The sequence below is a fragment of the Apostichopus japonicus genome, chromosome 20 (genome assembly GCF_037975245.1).
Source record: "Apostichopus japonicus isolate 1M-3 chromosome 20, ASM3797524v1, whole genome shotgun sequence".
NCBI classification, from domain to species: Eukaryota; Metazoa; Echinodermata; class Holothuroidea; order Aspidochirotida; family Stichopodidae; genus Apostichopus; species Apostichopus japonicus.
The window spans coordinates 28547434-28561277 of NC_092580.1; the positions used below are offsets into that span (position 1 = coordinate 28547434).

General features: G+C 37.1%; 2 protein-coding genes across 2 annotated transcripts; both read right to left on the reverse strand.

Moving 5' to 3' along the window:
- Positions 1 to 4737: 4737 nt before the first annotated feature.
- Positions 4738 to 8842, reverse strand: LOC139961250 (NADH dehydrogenase [ubiquinone] 1 alpha subcomplex subunit 5-like). Its single transcript, XM_071960336.1, has 5 exons — positions 8684 to 8842; positions 7344 to 7388; positions 6850 to 6966; positions 5688 to 5753; positions 4738 to 5385 (listed from the first exon to the last, which is right to left on the reverse strand). The coding sequence occupies exons 1-5, from the start codon at positions 8702 to 8704 to the stop codon at positions 5284 to 5286; spliced, it is 351 nt and encodes a 116-aa protein (XP_071816437.1). The 5' UTR covers positions 8705 to 8842; the 3' UTR covers positions 4738 to 5283.
- A 1350-nt stretch (positions 8843 to 10192) lies between these two features.
- LOC139961249 (protein CFAP276-like) lies at positions 10193 to 13844 on the reverse strand. Its single transcript, XM_071960335.1, has 4 exons — positions 13681 to 13844; positions 12481 to 12597; positions 11609 to 11724; positions 10193 to 11378 (listed from the first exon to the last, which is right to left on the reverse strand). The coding sequence occupies exons 1-4, from the start codon at positions 13762 to 13764 to the stop codon at positions 11180 to 11182; spliced, it is 516 nt and encodes a 171-aa protein (XP_071816436.1). The 5' UTR covers positions 13765 to 13844; the 3' UTR covers positions 10193 to 11179.

Genomic DNA, 13844 nt, shown 5'->3' on the forward strand with positions numbered 1-13844 from the left:
GCCCCTCCACATTTTTCACTGGGGGGGCTGGCGCCCCCCAGCCCCCCCGGTTCCTGCGCCCTTGATATACCCGATTGCGAGTAGGCCGACTGTTAACTATTAAAAATTTTCTCTAAGCGATATTGCCAATTTCCATTTTTGTATAGCCTAACTATTCTATCTACCTCAATTCAAAACGTAAATATCGGACAAACTAATGAAAAGAGAAGAGATTATCAAACATAAATTTACTTAAAATTCAATATTCGGGGAAAGTCGACTTTGCCTCCCTTTCCCCCGAAATATTGACCCTGCAAGCCTGTATGTAGGCCTACTACCTTTACCTTGGAAAAATTTACAAAACATATATGGCTACTAACATGGCTACTAAGGGGCCAGGGGTCGTATCTATCAAAATCCTGTATGTTTGGTCCGGCATAAATGTGTTTAGATTATGCAATTTGACTGTAATTATCCAGTCTTAGCACAATACTGATATTACGACTATCGAGAGAATAAGACCCTCTTTGGGCATACGGACGGCAATGAGGGGGTCAAAATGTATTCTGTTAGGGAGCCAGAGGTGGTATCTATCAAAATCCAGTATGTTTGATCCGGCATAAATATGTTTAGGTTATGCAATTTGGCTGTAATCAGCCGCCGGTATTATAACTAAACTGAAATAACAACTATCGATTGAAAAGCGCCCTCTTTGGGCATACGGACAACAATGAGGGGGTCGAAATCATTCCTGATACGGGGCCATGGAGAGTATCTATGAAAATCCAGTATGTTTGGTCCGGCATAAATATGTTCAGTCTATGCAATTTGACTGTAATTAGCCAGTCTTAGTACAATACTGATATTACGACTATCGAGAGAATAGGGCCCTCTTTGGACATACGGACGACAATGAGGGGGTCAAAATCATTCCTGATACGGGGCCATGGAGAGTATCTATGAAAATCCAGTATGTTTGGTCCGGCATAAATATGTTTAGGTTATGCAATTTGACTGTAATTAGCCAGTCTTAGTACAATACTGATATTACGACTATCGAGAGAATAGGGCCCTCTTTGGGCATACGGACGGCAATGAGAGGGTCAAAGTGTATCCTGTTAGGGAGCCAGAGGTCGTATCTATGAAAATCCAGTATGTTTGATCCGGCATAAATATGTTTAGGTTATGCAATTTGACTGTAGATAGCCAGTCTTAGTACAATACTGATATTACGACTATCGAGAGAATAGGGCCCTACTTGGGCATACGGACAACAATGAGGGGGTCAAAATGTATCCTGTTAGGGAGCCAGAAGTCGTATCTATGAAAATCCAGTATGTTTGGTCCGGCATAAATATGTTTAGGTTATGCAATTTGACTGTAATTAGTCAGTCTTAGTACTATATACTGATATTACGACTATCGGGAGAATAGGGCCCTTTTTGGGCATACGGACGGCAATGAGGGGGTCAAAATCATTCCTGATACGGGGCCATGTAGCGTATCTATGAAAATCCAGTATGTTTGGTTAAATATAAATATATTCAGTTAATGCAATTTGACTATAATTAGCCAGTCTTATTACAATACTGATATTAAGACTATCCAGAGAATAGGGCTCTCTTTGGGCATACGGACGGCTATGAGGGGGTCAAAATCATTCCTGATACGGGGCCATGGAGAGTATCAATGAAAATCCAGTATGTTTAGTCCGGCATAAATATGTCCAGTTTATGCAATTTGACTATAATTAGCCAGTCTTATTACAATACTGATATTACCACTATCGAGAGAATAGGGCCCTTTTGGGCATACGGACGACAATGAATGGGCCAAAATCATTCCTTATACGGGGCCATGGAGAGTATCTATGAAAATCCAGTATGTTTGGTCCGGCATAAATATGTTTAGTTAATGCAATTTGACTGTAATTAGCCAGTCTTATTACAATACTGATATTACGACTATCCAGAGAATAGGGCCCTCTTTGGGCATAAGTACGGTAATGAGAGGGTGAAGATGTGTCCTGATACGGGGCCAGGGGTCGCATCTATCAAACTCCAGTATGTTTGGTCCGGCATAAATATGTGTAGGTTATGCAATTTGGCTGTAATAAGCCAGTCTCAGTACAATACGAATATTACCACTATCGAGAGAATATGGCCCTCTTTGGGGATACGGACGGCAGTGAGGGGGTCAAAGTGTATCCCCTTAGGGAGCCAAGGCTCGTATCTATGAAAATCCAGTACGTTTGGTCCGGCATAAATATGTGTAGGTTATGCAATTTGGCTGTAGTCGGCCATGTATGCATACACAAAGGTTCAGTTACCTAAAAATATATTAAATACAAATTTGGTGTTTTTTGTCCCAATTTGACCGACAATGTATCCGGAAAACTGGCAACCCTGCTTCAACCAAATATCCTGCTAGCAGAATATCCTGCTAACTTCAGGTGGGTACGTTGCGCGAAACATGTACTTATTGTATCCATAACGGTATTAGCACGATATTCTAAATACCTCCCAGAAAAGTGCCAGGCTTCGATTTGACTTTCTGCGGATTATGTATGGAACGCAAAAAAGGACAAAGTTCTAATTTCCTTCACCATGTTTAAAGATCAGCTTGTAGTTGTACTATAGTAACTAGTAGGCCGTCTTCCATGTCTTGTTTTTCTCTTCCTTTGCTCACATTTTAGGGAGACTGGTGTGACTGAAGCTTAAAATGCGGAGAAGAACCATAATTTTCTATGCAAACAAAACAGTTCTTGCACATTAGTGTAAAAATGCAGTAAATTGGTGGTATTTTCATTGATTGTGGGGACATGCCTGATTTTGGGCAACTGACCAATCACAGGGCTGCTTCCCGTGACCTATTGACCCGGCCCAATTTTTCTATGTATAATATCTACTGTAGATAGTCTAGATTACCCACTGCCAGGATATAAAGGTGACTTGCTATATACAGCCCATCCATTGCTCCAATATAAAGGAGACAACAGTCCAAATGATCAGAAAAAGTTTTGACAAAAAAAATCGGTCTTCGCTCACGTTCTGAATCATTCGGTTCAGTAGTAGCCCTGGCTCCGATCATTGTGGTCGTATTTGTATCTGTTTTGTGTTCGTCTTTTATACACGATTGTACGTATCGTTATAGGACTCTTCTTCGATTGAGACCTCGTTTGTGACGTTTTTCATTTATTTACATGTTTTTCTATTTATTTTTGAGAGCTTTGTGCTGATGGTTTGTCTGTTCCGTGGCTGATTATAGTAATAGATTGCTGAATCTCAGCGTTCGTTCTTTACTCGTTTATCTATGTGTTATATTCTTTGCATATAGTAGCGAGATGCTGTGCCCTCCCTGTGCCCCCAGATTGAATTGTCTTGCGATGCCACTGCTGACCAGACACAAGCAGTGACCTGCATTGCCATCATCTCTAGTCTGTCAACCAGTTTGACCCCAAAATAGGGAGAATAACATTTCTCAGGGCCGAAAGATAGGGAGAACAAGGGGGAAATAGGGAGGTTGGTAATTTTCAACTGAAATGATATAAATACTCCTAAATAAGTATAGTCAACTTATGCAATACAGTGAGAGAATCATCCAATAAGTGTTTCTTGTTGTAGTCTACAGCAGCTGGCTTCGCTTTCTACAGGGTTTCTTTAGTAGGCTTCCATTTGAAACAGGGAACAGTGGACTCTGGGTACTGTGACTTCATGGCTAGTATGCTAGATAGAGTCCCATCAAGCTTGAGACTTGACCGACTGTTCGTCTTGTTCTTGCGAACTACACTGAATAGCCTTTCCTGTTCAGAGTTACTATGGGGAATTACTAAGCACGGGACTAATTGTTGGCTTATTTCAGAAATGTCGCAAGTGATGAAACATTAAAAAACCGGGAGAATAGAATATGAAACCGGGAGATTCGGGTAAAAACCGGGAGCCTCCCGGTAAAACCGGGAGAATTGACTGGTCTGCTGTGGATGCAAATTACGGTGCATCCCTGGCATTTGTGCCATTTCATGTTACAGTGCTCTACCTGAAAATGTTTGTGCTACTCCTTAAATTGTAAGTGCCCCCCCCCTCCCCTTTAATTATGAAGATAATATCATACAAATATTGCTGCCAACTACAGAGGCATTTTAGTTACGTAGGGCAACAGACTGCTTAAAGATGTTTAAGCATGACAGGCCTAGTTGGATATAGATATACAAGTCCCTTCCGCTAAATGGTTCTGTGCATGAGGCAGTGAATAAATAATTCTGTTAGTAAATCTAGGTGAAGAAGACACCCCCAATCACTGGTTTTACTGTCCATCCCAGCTATATTCTTCCATCACAGTAATTTTACCTTGGTTTACATTTCATATTTGTTTGCTCCAAACCAGAGGGAACCATGTCCAGAATTCTGGAAGTCTAAAAAAAAAATTCTTTTGAGAGAACAGCCATACTTATTCTTCAAGTAAGGTTAAAGGTCATCTGTATTGACCGCAAATGTGCTAAAAAGACCAAAATGGTCACAGAGTACTGAAGCTATTATGCTTCTCAGATGTCCATTCATAGAGCATTGCAAAACATTGAATGGTCTTCTTTCATCCTTCTCAACGTCTGAACTAACTTGTAAGGATAGAAACTTTCAGGAAAGTTACTTTGGAACGTACGCCAGTCTAAGCATGGTGCAATTTTGATGTTCTTTATAGGTCAAAAATTCATTAAATAATAGTAGAGAAGCAAGCAAACAAGAAAACAAAACACAATTTGAATATTTTCATCTCATATATTTATAGCATATATCTGATGAAGAGTTCCCAAATTCTTGCAAATCAAATTGTGGTAACTTGTAATATTCTTATACCCAGGCTTCAACCTCCATGCCAACAGAAAACCCTACAACATACATATTTGTTAGTACCGCCAGTTCCAGTGAATTGTACCAAAGAATATTTTCAACTTCCTGCAGTAAATTTTCAATGCAACAGGAAAATTTGTTCATAACATAATACACAGTTGCATCTGAGAATTGACCTGTTTGCATTTATTTCGTTTTATTTACCGTCAGAGTTGTAACGAGTCACAGCTCAAGTCATCCACTCTCCGAAAAGATTTGAATAAATTTGTTACAACACTTTCCTACAGAAATTGCAGTGATTCAGGTCATTGCTGGTAGAGACTTAGCTGAACTTTCACATAAAATGACTCGTTACAACTCTTGTCTATTTTGGAGGATTTTCAAGGCAGCAAGAACAACTCCACAAACATCCATTTTTATCTCTCTGGGCTTTCTGGATAACAAGTCCTCTTTGTCATTCTCATACAGGCCACTTCCACTGATTGGGCGGGGCCTCTTCTTTTAATGGTTCCCAAACTTTCCAGCCGACAATCTTTCTAGCTAAGGAGAGCTCATCATCTGCCTGTAGGCAAAAAGATTCAAATACCAATGAACTAAAACAGAAAATTGTATTGGTAGCCATGACATTCTCAAATCTTAGTTGTTTTCATGACAGGAAAGAGGAAAAGGAGTTAATTAATCCCCTGTTTTCAAGAACAAACTTCACCTCCCTCAAGAAAAACTCCCCCCCTGCCCACCCCATTTCAGCCCCCCCCCCCCTCAATATATTGCACAACTGGGCAAATGATAATATTTCATTAACCAAAATGTCACCTTTGTCAATAACGTAAGGTAATAAGAAAGTTTCAATCATGTCATACATACCTGTCGAATTACCTCTTCAATTTGTCCAACATTAAGTTTGTTTTCTATTTTACTAACATCAGCATCCTGGAAAAGAAGAAGAAAAATTGTGATACAAAGGCTTAGTGATCCCTTGCCAGGTCTATATGAGAACATTTAATATAAATTGCTGCACACAAGTTACTTAAACTTCAGCACCAATATGCAGACCTAACTATCAAGTCTGAAGTTCATCCAAGTTTACCTTTGGATGTACCTTATATGTCAAGTTTTCAGGGTTTTGTATCTGTTGTTCTGTAACATCCTATCACCCCCGAAATAGGCAAAGAGTTTTTGTACTCACTTGGAAGGTAGATTCACATATCAAGCATGAAGGTCACCAAGCTTTATCTTTCCAAATATTGTGTTAAAAAGAATTTCGGACTTTGACCTTTGTCAACTGAAAATGACCTTTTACCTTCAGAACAGTGATTGGTTTCTTTAACTCTATAAATTGGTTCTAGTTCTACACACCATGTGTTGTACAAAGATACCTTGTGAAAGATTTAGCTAAACAGAAGACTAAGATTGGTCCATGATAAGCAACATTTATTAATATTAAAAACTAAAGTCCTGAATCACTCTTAATATAAATGAGTCTAGTAATAATTATTTTTCTGTTTACATGTATAAACAAGTCCATAACAGAAAATGTTCTAGAAAATTGTACACAGAGGTAGAGCAAAGAAGTTGTTGGCTAGAACAATGAACAGAATTTGAACAATTTGAAAGTCATTGGCCCCAAAATTTTAGCATGTTAAAATTTGCTAAAAGATTTGAAAAGTACTCTCCTGTTGGTTCTGAATCTCCAAATTACTTCCAGATATTGAGGAAGGGTAAGAAGACAATTTAATGTCTTACTGAGAGAGAAATACTTCCAAGTTGGTTTGTTGAGCATGATTGACCATTATTTGATTTTTTTTTTAGCATACTTCGGGCCATCACTGATGACTATTAATTCAACATAAATCTGTGTGCTGTGTGCTTACTGATTCAGTTACCTCTCCAACAAGGTAATCAAATTAATCATTTTGCATGCTTGTGAAAAAACACAGTTCAAAAAACACTACAAATCATCTTCGTAAATTGTAAACTACCATGATTAATTTGCAGGAATATACACCATCTAATGTAACACTCTTACCTTCTCAATCATGATCATTCTATCCTTAACCATTTGCTCTGTGTACTCTCTATATCCAGATTCTTTAGGGATCTCTTGGAGGGCTCCTAGCACTTTCTCATACACAAGTTTTAGTCTCTGCAATAGTAGCATTAAAATGTTTTAAAAAAATTGTTTACATATGACACAACATTCAAGGTAAACTAGGTACAAGATGGAAAATGATTATTTGATAAATTCAAGGTGCAGACAAACTGATTAATTAATAGAATGTTTTCAGTGGACCAAACATGGTGGATCATTTTTATATAATTGAACTTCTTTGCTTTTAACTTAACTAATTTAATTATCATGTTGCACTTTACTGGACCATATTCTCACCATATATTCCTAGGGAAAACTTGCAGAAAGATTACACTTTTCTTTCAAGTTCTTGAAAAGTCAGCCCTAATGATAGTCACCATGTCTTTTCTTGAAAGTACTTGAATAATTGTTCAAGGTCTGAAAGTGCTTACCTCAAGGGGCTTGGCTTCCACAGCAAGGCCCACAAGCCCAGTAGTCTACAGGTAAACAAACAAATGGAAACTTTATGAATACCACATGAATAGGGATACCATCTATCCTGATTTCTCTGGACAAGTCTTTTAAATCTTACTTGAGAATTACAAACTTTTCTAATATTTTTAGGTAGTTCTGCAAAATGTGTAGTAAATAGAAAGGATAATAATTTCTTTGCTATACTTTGGCTATTAAGAGACAGACCTGCTAACCATGTACCCCCTTTTCTAAATGTTTAGGAAGTGAGATAAAAATATAAATCCATGTCTCCATGTCCTTTGTTTTGTTCTGAGTTTAATTATTCAAGATATTTATACCATTGTCATTAAACTGGGAGTCTCACCATCCAACTGTGAGATTTGGCAGGTACGTACAGGCAGGTACATACTCCACTTTGAGTACAGACAGACAAATTTTCCCTAACCGTTCTGAACTTGAGCTTACCAACTCCGACAATGTTACCAAATGCCTTGTATGTACCCTTCAAAATCAATCCTTCTTTTGTTTGCCCCTGGGTAAACTGTTTAGTGTACCATAGCCTATTTGAAGCTCAATTTCACTTAGGCCTAGCATGGCCAAGAGCAGATAATAATAATAATGTATGATTTTTATAGCACTTTATACCAGCGATAGGTTTCAGAGAGCTTTACTGAACAGAAGTTATATTACTCCTGGTCATTGATAACCTTTCTGAGAGACAATCCCTCCAGTTGGCTGCTGTTATTTACTGTGCCCAATGACAGGTAACCTCACAGGTACCCATTTGACCCATGGGTGGAGAGAGGCAATTGAGATAAAGCAACTTTGCCAAGGTCAAAACGTAATGAACTAGGTAGCAATCGAACCAGTAATCCTTGGATCACAAGTCCGACACCTCAGCCAATTGGCCACCACACTCTCAAAATGGAGTTCAGCATCTTGTGCTCAGTCACAGACATGGAGAAGTCATCAATCGGATAATATAGCCATCATTCTGGTCGTTAGGGTTAAGCTAGTAAAATAAAGCTACTGTACAGAACAGTCTTACTCAAGTTAAACTGGAGCCTGTGAAGGCCTTGTGCTTACGAAGTCCACATAATATTAATACAGTAGATATAACAGCCTACAGTATTTCAGTAGCAGAAACGGTACCCTGGTATGTATTGCCTAACGTAATTCTCTGCATGGACTTTCTTAATGTATAGGCTAACAGTAACACTATGGGACTACGCAGCTCTAGTCTAGGCCTAACGTGTTAGAAATATGAGTCAATGTAAATGAAAGTGTAATGAGTTACACATATGTCTCTTACTCTTACCCTTTTAAGAGGACCTGCCATTTCTTCGCTCTTCACTATTTCTAGCCCGCAAGTTCAATGTAATCTTACGTTACTTTTTTCTCTCCTCAGCATTCGGAACATGTATTCCAGACGACCAGAAATTAGGTAGTCAATTCTGCTAGTTAAAAGGTTTTAGAAATATCTAGAACGAAGGGCTTATCTGAGCTCTGTTTCGGGCAAATTTCATTTCGGCATATCGATGATTTCGTAACAAGAACAACTTGAAGTAATCATACCCTTCACTGACTACAGTGGTATTTCAAAAGTGAAACGGAGATCCCAGGGGTGGAGAGCTCTGGATGGATAGCAAGGGCCAGGGTGTGAATGAAAGATGCAGATCAGTCGTGAGTCAAGGAAAGAAGGGAGTGGAGGAATTAGCTGTACACCCGCCCTTTTCAAACACTAACAAAATGAAAAAGTCTTTTGACGTCTAAAATTATATATTTTTTCTCTCTTGGGGAGGATTCTCCCCACCCCCCCGGCTTCATTTAAATCCTAAATCCGTACCAGCACATTAGATAATATGTATACATTCTTGATGAGGTCTATCCAACTTTTTATACACAATAGTGACAACAATCTCTTTCCTTGCCTAATTATATCTTACATATCTATTGCCTTTTGTGATGATCACATTCGCTGCCAAGAAGCTAAGATGGCGGCACATAAAATTCAATAAAGGCGTTGGAACAGGGGAGGCAGTAGTATGTTTCTGCCAACGCCCCCCCCCCCCCACTTTTAAAATGCGGTTCTGGACCCTTCGCATTAGCAAAATGAGTACCAGGCAATTAAATGATCATTGTTTTCTTTCATATAACCCACGACCTGTCCGTTTTCAAGTTCTCAAAATTTCGAAAACAAACCTAAAATATAGACGAATATAGTCAATATTTCGCACAAACACCGAAAATTGAGTATATGTAACCTTTTGCTATCCTAAGTTGCCTTTACCAGCCTACCTTAATCCTCAATTTCCAGTATGCAGAAGTTGTAGATCGGAACATAGAAGTAATTGAAACTGTCGACATTTTGGGATGCAACACTACAAAAGTATTAATTTTGAGCAAAGAGTCAACATGTTAGGTAAATAGGTCGAAACTTTGAGATGACATAGTCTAAGATAAATGATATACTCCCTGTATCAAAGTAATTTATTTAAAAAAAAATTCTGGGGAAGATTTTGAAACTGGTCACAGGCTTTTCTGTGGCTCCCCAATCTATAACATTTGGATAAGCTTTTTAAAACCAATAACCATTGAAGAATGAGGTGGAAATTAGTCTGTATGAGAGGAAAGCTGGTGCCCTAGCCTGACTAAAAGCCTGGAGTGGAGTGGGGGGGGGGGAGGGGGTTCAGAAATAATATATCATCATACTCTTCAATCACAAAGGAAATTTATTTCCATGAAGTCTTCAATACTCTCTGCACACAAAGTTTATAAATCTGTACAAAGAATAACAAATGGACAAAAACCAGACAAACAAATGTGCTAATCTATGAACATTTATTTACATGATAAAGAATACATTGCAGAAACATAAGGGTTTTGTTAATTAGTTGATAAATGATGTTAAAGTATTGTCACAGTGACTGTTGATCAGTCTATGCTGGACACTGAAAATAAGTTTTCTTCTTCTTTGGTTTAAGTTATTTTGATTAGATTTTACAACGATAGATTTGCAGGAAAAAAAAGGACTGTAATCATTCTACTTAAAGGAGCATTCCAGATATTTTCATATTTTAAAAGTGAATATCTTTAAAAATAGACTACATAAAGAAAAACATTAATTGCACCACAATGTTTTACCCCATCCTTCCTCAAATCATCCTTTAATAATTGGATTTTAAATTTTATTTTATAATATTAAATTTCTTATAAAACCAAATAGCACTAAAAAAATTCAATTTTGTTATCTGCTTGGTAGTTTAAAAAAAAAAAATAAATAAAATGTTTTACTCGATGATGATTATTTTAAGCTAGAGAATGAGAGGAAATATGTATTGTTGTATGATGCTTGGTAGGCGAAATTTTCACTTGAATTGATCATGATTATTTAAATTTGAATATGAGAGAAAATATATATGGTTGTACAATACAACAGATTTTACCCTCAAGCAAGAAACAGTATGTCCCTTGGACCTGATTAATCCATAGAAGAGCTTCAGTAAATTTTTGCACAAAGCAGCTTTCCTTGCACTGGCAGTTAACTTTAACAACAAAGTTACATATCAAATCTTCAAGGTGACTACATAGCATTGTAGTAGAATCTCTGGTTTGTTGGGTGGATAATTGGGTAGGGAGGAGGTTATGTCCTTCACTTAATTGTTAAAACATATAAAAAAAACAAGGAAACATCTTCTTCTGTATTGTTTTATTTAAAAATCTTAAAAATGCCTTCCATGTGCATCAAATCTCCAGGGTTTGAACTAGTAATGTTCAAAAGTTGTGTATGTATATTCTATAAAATTACAAGTTCTTATGTCGTGTAGAAACCGCCGTCGTGTTTCCTCGAGTAGCCGCCGTTGGTGGCAGCGCTGTGATGGCTCTCGATGGCACCCTTCACGCTATCAATACTTTCCTTCTTTGGGTTCTGGATAGATACTTTCTTTATAGATGGCTCTGTCTTCTCTTCGTCTGTCACTACTTCCTTCTGAACACGATTTTTAAGGATTCGACTAAGGGATGAAGAAAAAATATGGGTGTAATCATTTTAAATTCCAATATTGGTCAATACAATATGACCAGGGCTAAAAATTACAGATCAAGAGGGCATGGCAAGTTTTGCCTTTGATTTTCATTAAAAGTATCTGTATGGCAGAACACCACATATACCTCTTCAACTTTAAAGGGCACCAAAGCAATTTTTGAAAAAATTTGAATTATGTCAAAGGCTACAATTACTCACCCGTGATCTTTTCCGATAGTTTCTGGTTGAATTAAAGTTCTAGAAGTTGGTTCTAATAATTGGTTGTGGTGATCATAGTCTGCTTTAAGTATGAAATCTAAACTGTCTTTTGGAGCCTGTCAAGGAATTTAAAAAAAAAAAAAATATATATATATATATAAGAAGTTGACTCCAGGATAAAGCAAATTACTGTTCAGGGGAAAAAGAGGAATTTTTACAATTCTGTATCGAGCACTTGATGAAGACTGTATCACCACAGAATCAAGATATGAATAGCATATATGTGTGAAATGGTTACATTGTATCTGGTAGGAGAATGCTTAGCAAACCTAGTTATCAAGGCATTCTTGTAAATTATCAATGATAAGAATACATTCCAGATATGGATGAATTTATCCTTTTACTCCAAAGGGGAATGAAACATAATTCTAAACATCCACATGAAAATTTTCAGTCAGTTCTCACAAAGTTAATTGTGTTCAGAAGTGAACTTGAAATAAATGTGACATTGCATACATGTTTCTCTATCCCTAAAAAACTTACATCCAATTTCCCACTTGTTTTCAAACAGTAGGCATATGTATACACCATATTCACTGTTATTTTAGAAACTCTAAGTTCTATCCCAGTTGTAATCCTAAATCAAAACAAAAGAGTGACTGATACAGCAAGACAAAAGTTGTCACAGTCTGTCTATGACATCACAATTGCTTGCTTAACTTCATTGTGACAAGTTCAACCAATGATATCTCAGAAGTGAGGCACTGAAAGCATATTTCTTTAGGATCTCATAGTATGTTCTCTGTTTAATGGTTAAAAATTAAATTTAACTTCAACGGACTTAATACTTCAAAATTTTATTTCACACATACCTTTGGATCGTAATGATGTACTTCTCTTCTGGCACTAGTCAGTGTGCAGGTTTCATATAATCTATTCCATGGGTCCTTCTTTTGGGCTAAATGAGTTGGTTCACTATATGCAACATTCTGTTATCAACACAAAAGAAGAAAAAAATTAAATTTCAAGAAGAAATTTGATATTATTATATGTTATGTGCCAACCTTTCATCCTGTTTGTATGATAGTTAACATGGGTCCTCTAATTACACATGAATAACCTTATTTACATATAAATGACTAATATATACTTTTAGATTCACTCAAAACATATACGCCAATGTCCCGAAATGGGCAACATACCAAAGAATGAAGATGAGAACAGTATACAATAAACAAAAACACAATTATATACAATTAATGATCAATTATATGATTGAACAGTATATGTACAATAACATTACAGTTTTATTAATATTATAACAGGATAGATGCTTTAAGATCATCAGATGCAATACTGAAAATAACATAATTATACATTCATCTTAATTTAATTGATAACTGAGATTTGTGACACAAGTCCCCACAGAAAACAACTGTGGATAGATGCAGACAATTCCTTAATTACATGCAAACAGATAGAAACCTGTTATGCATCGAGGCCTATGAACAATGCAATTAGAGTAACAAATACATGAGAAATTCAGTTTGCATCATCAACTGAAGTGAAGACCAAGAACTGATCACAATAATCAAAGTACTGAAAATGATGACAGGCTAATGGGCCTAGGCATTGCATGTTGTCGTCAAAAGTTCTCTATTAGGAACATGATAAACCCCTCATATTTTCGTAATACATTTGTGCATTCCTAGAATAGCAAGATATTAATGCCTAGGCTACCAAGTTTGAGAGAACTGAGATAGACACTAAGAGTTAGGTATGCAAGTAATTTACCCAAACTTTAAGAGCATGTATGAGCTAGGCTACATTATGAGTTTTGGTATGGTCGCCGAATTGTTTGGCAACGGTTTGGCTTTAGTACTACTAGAAGGCTACACCCTTACTAGGCTAGAATAGAATAGGATTTAATAAAAGTTGGGCCTAGGCCTATGTCTAGGCTATGTAACTTAGTTAGGACTGAACCTGTGGTACTATGCTAGGCTATGTTAAATATAAAGTAAGAAAAGAGTCTGCGATGAACAAACCAAATGTGTAATTGTTTAGAAACTTACCGTTGTAAAATTTTGGCCATTCATAAAATCACTGTCATTTTGTAGTTGTGGAAATGGATACGGATCTCTAGTTGACATCTCCATATTTAGGCTAGTTTGTAACCGGTGGGGGTGAGTGTGTAGCTGAGACGTCTGTTCCAATTGATGTGTAGATTCTGTATTGC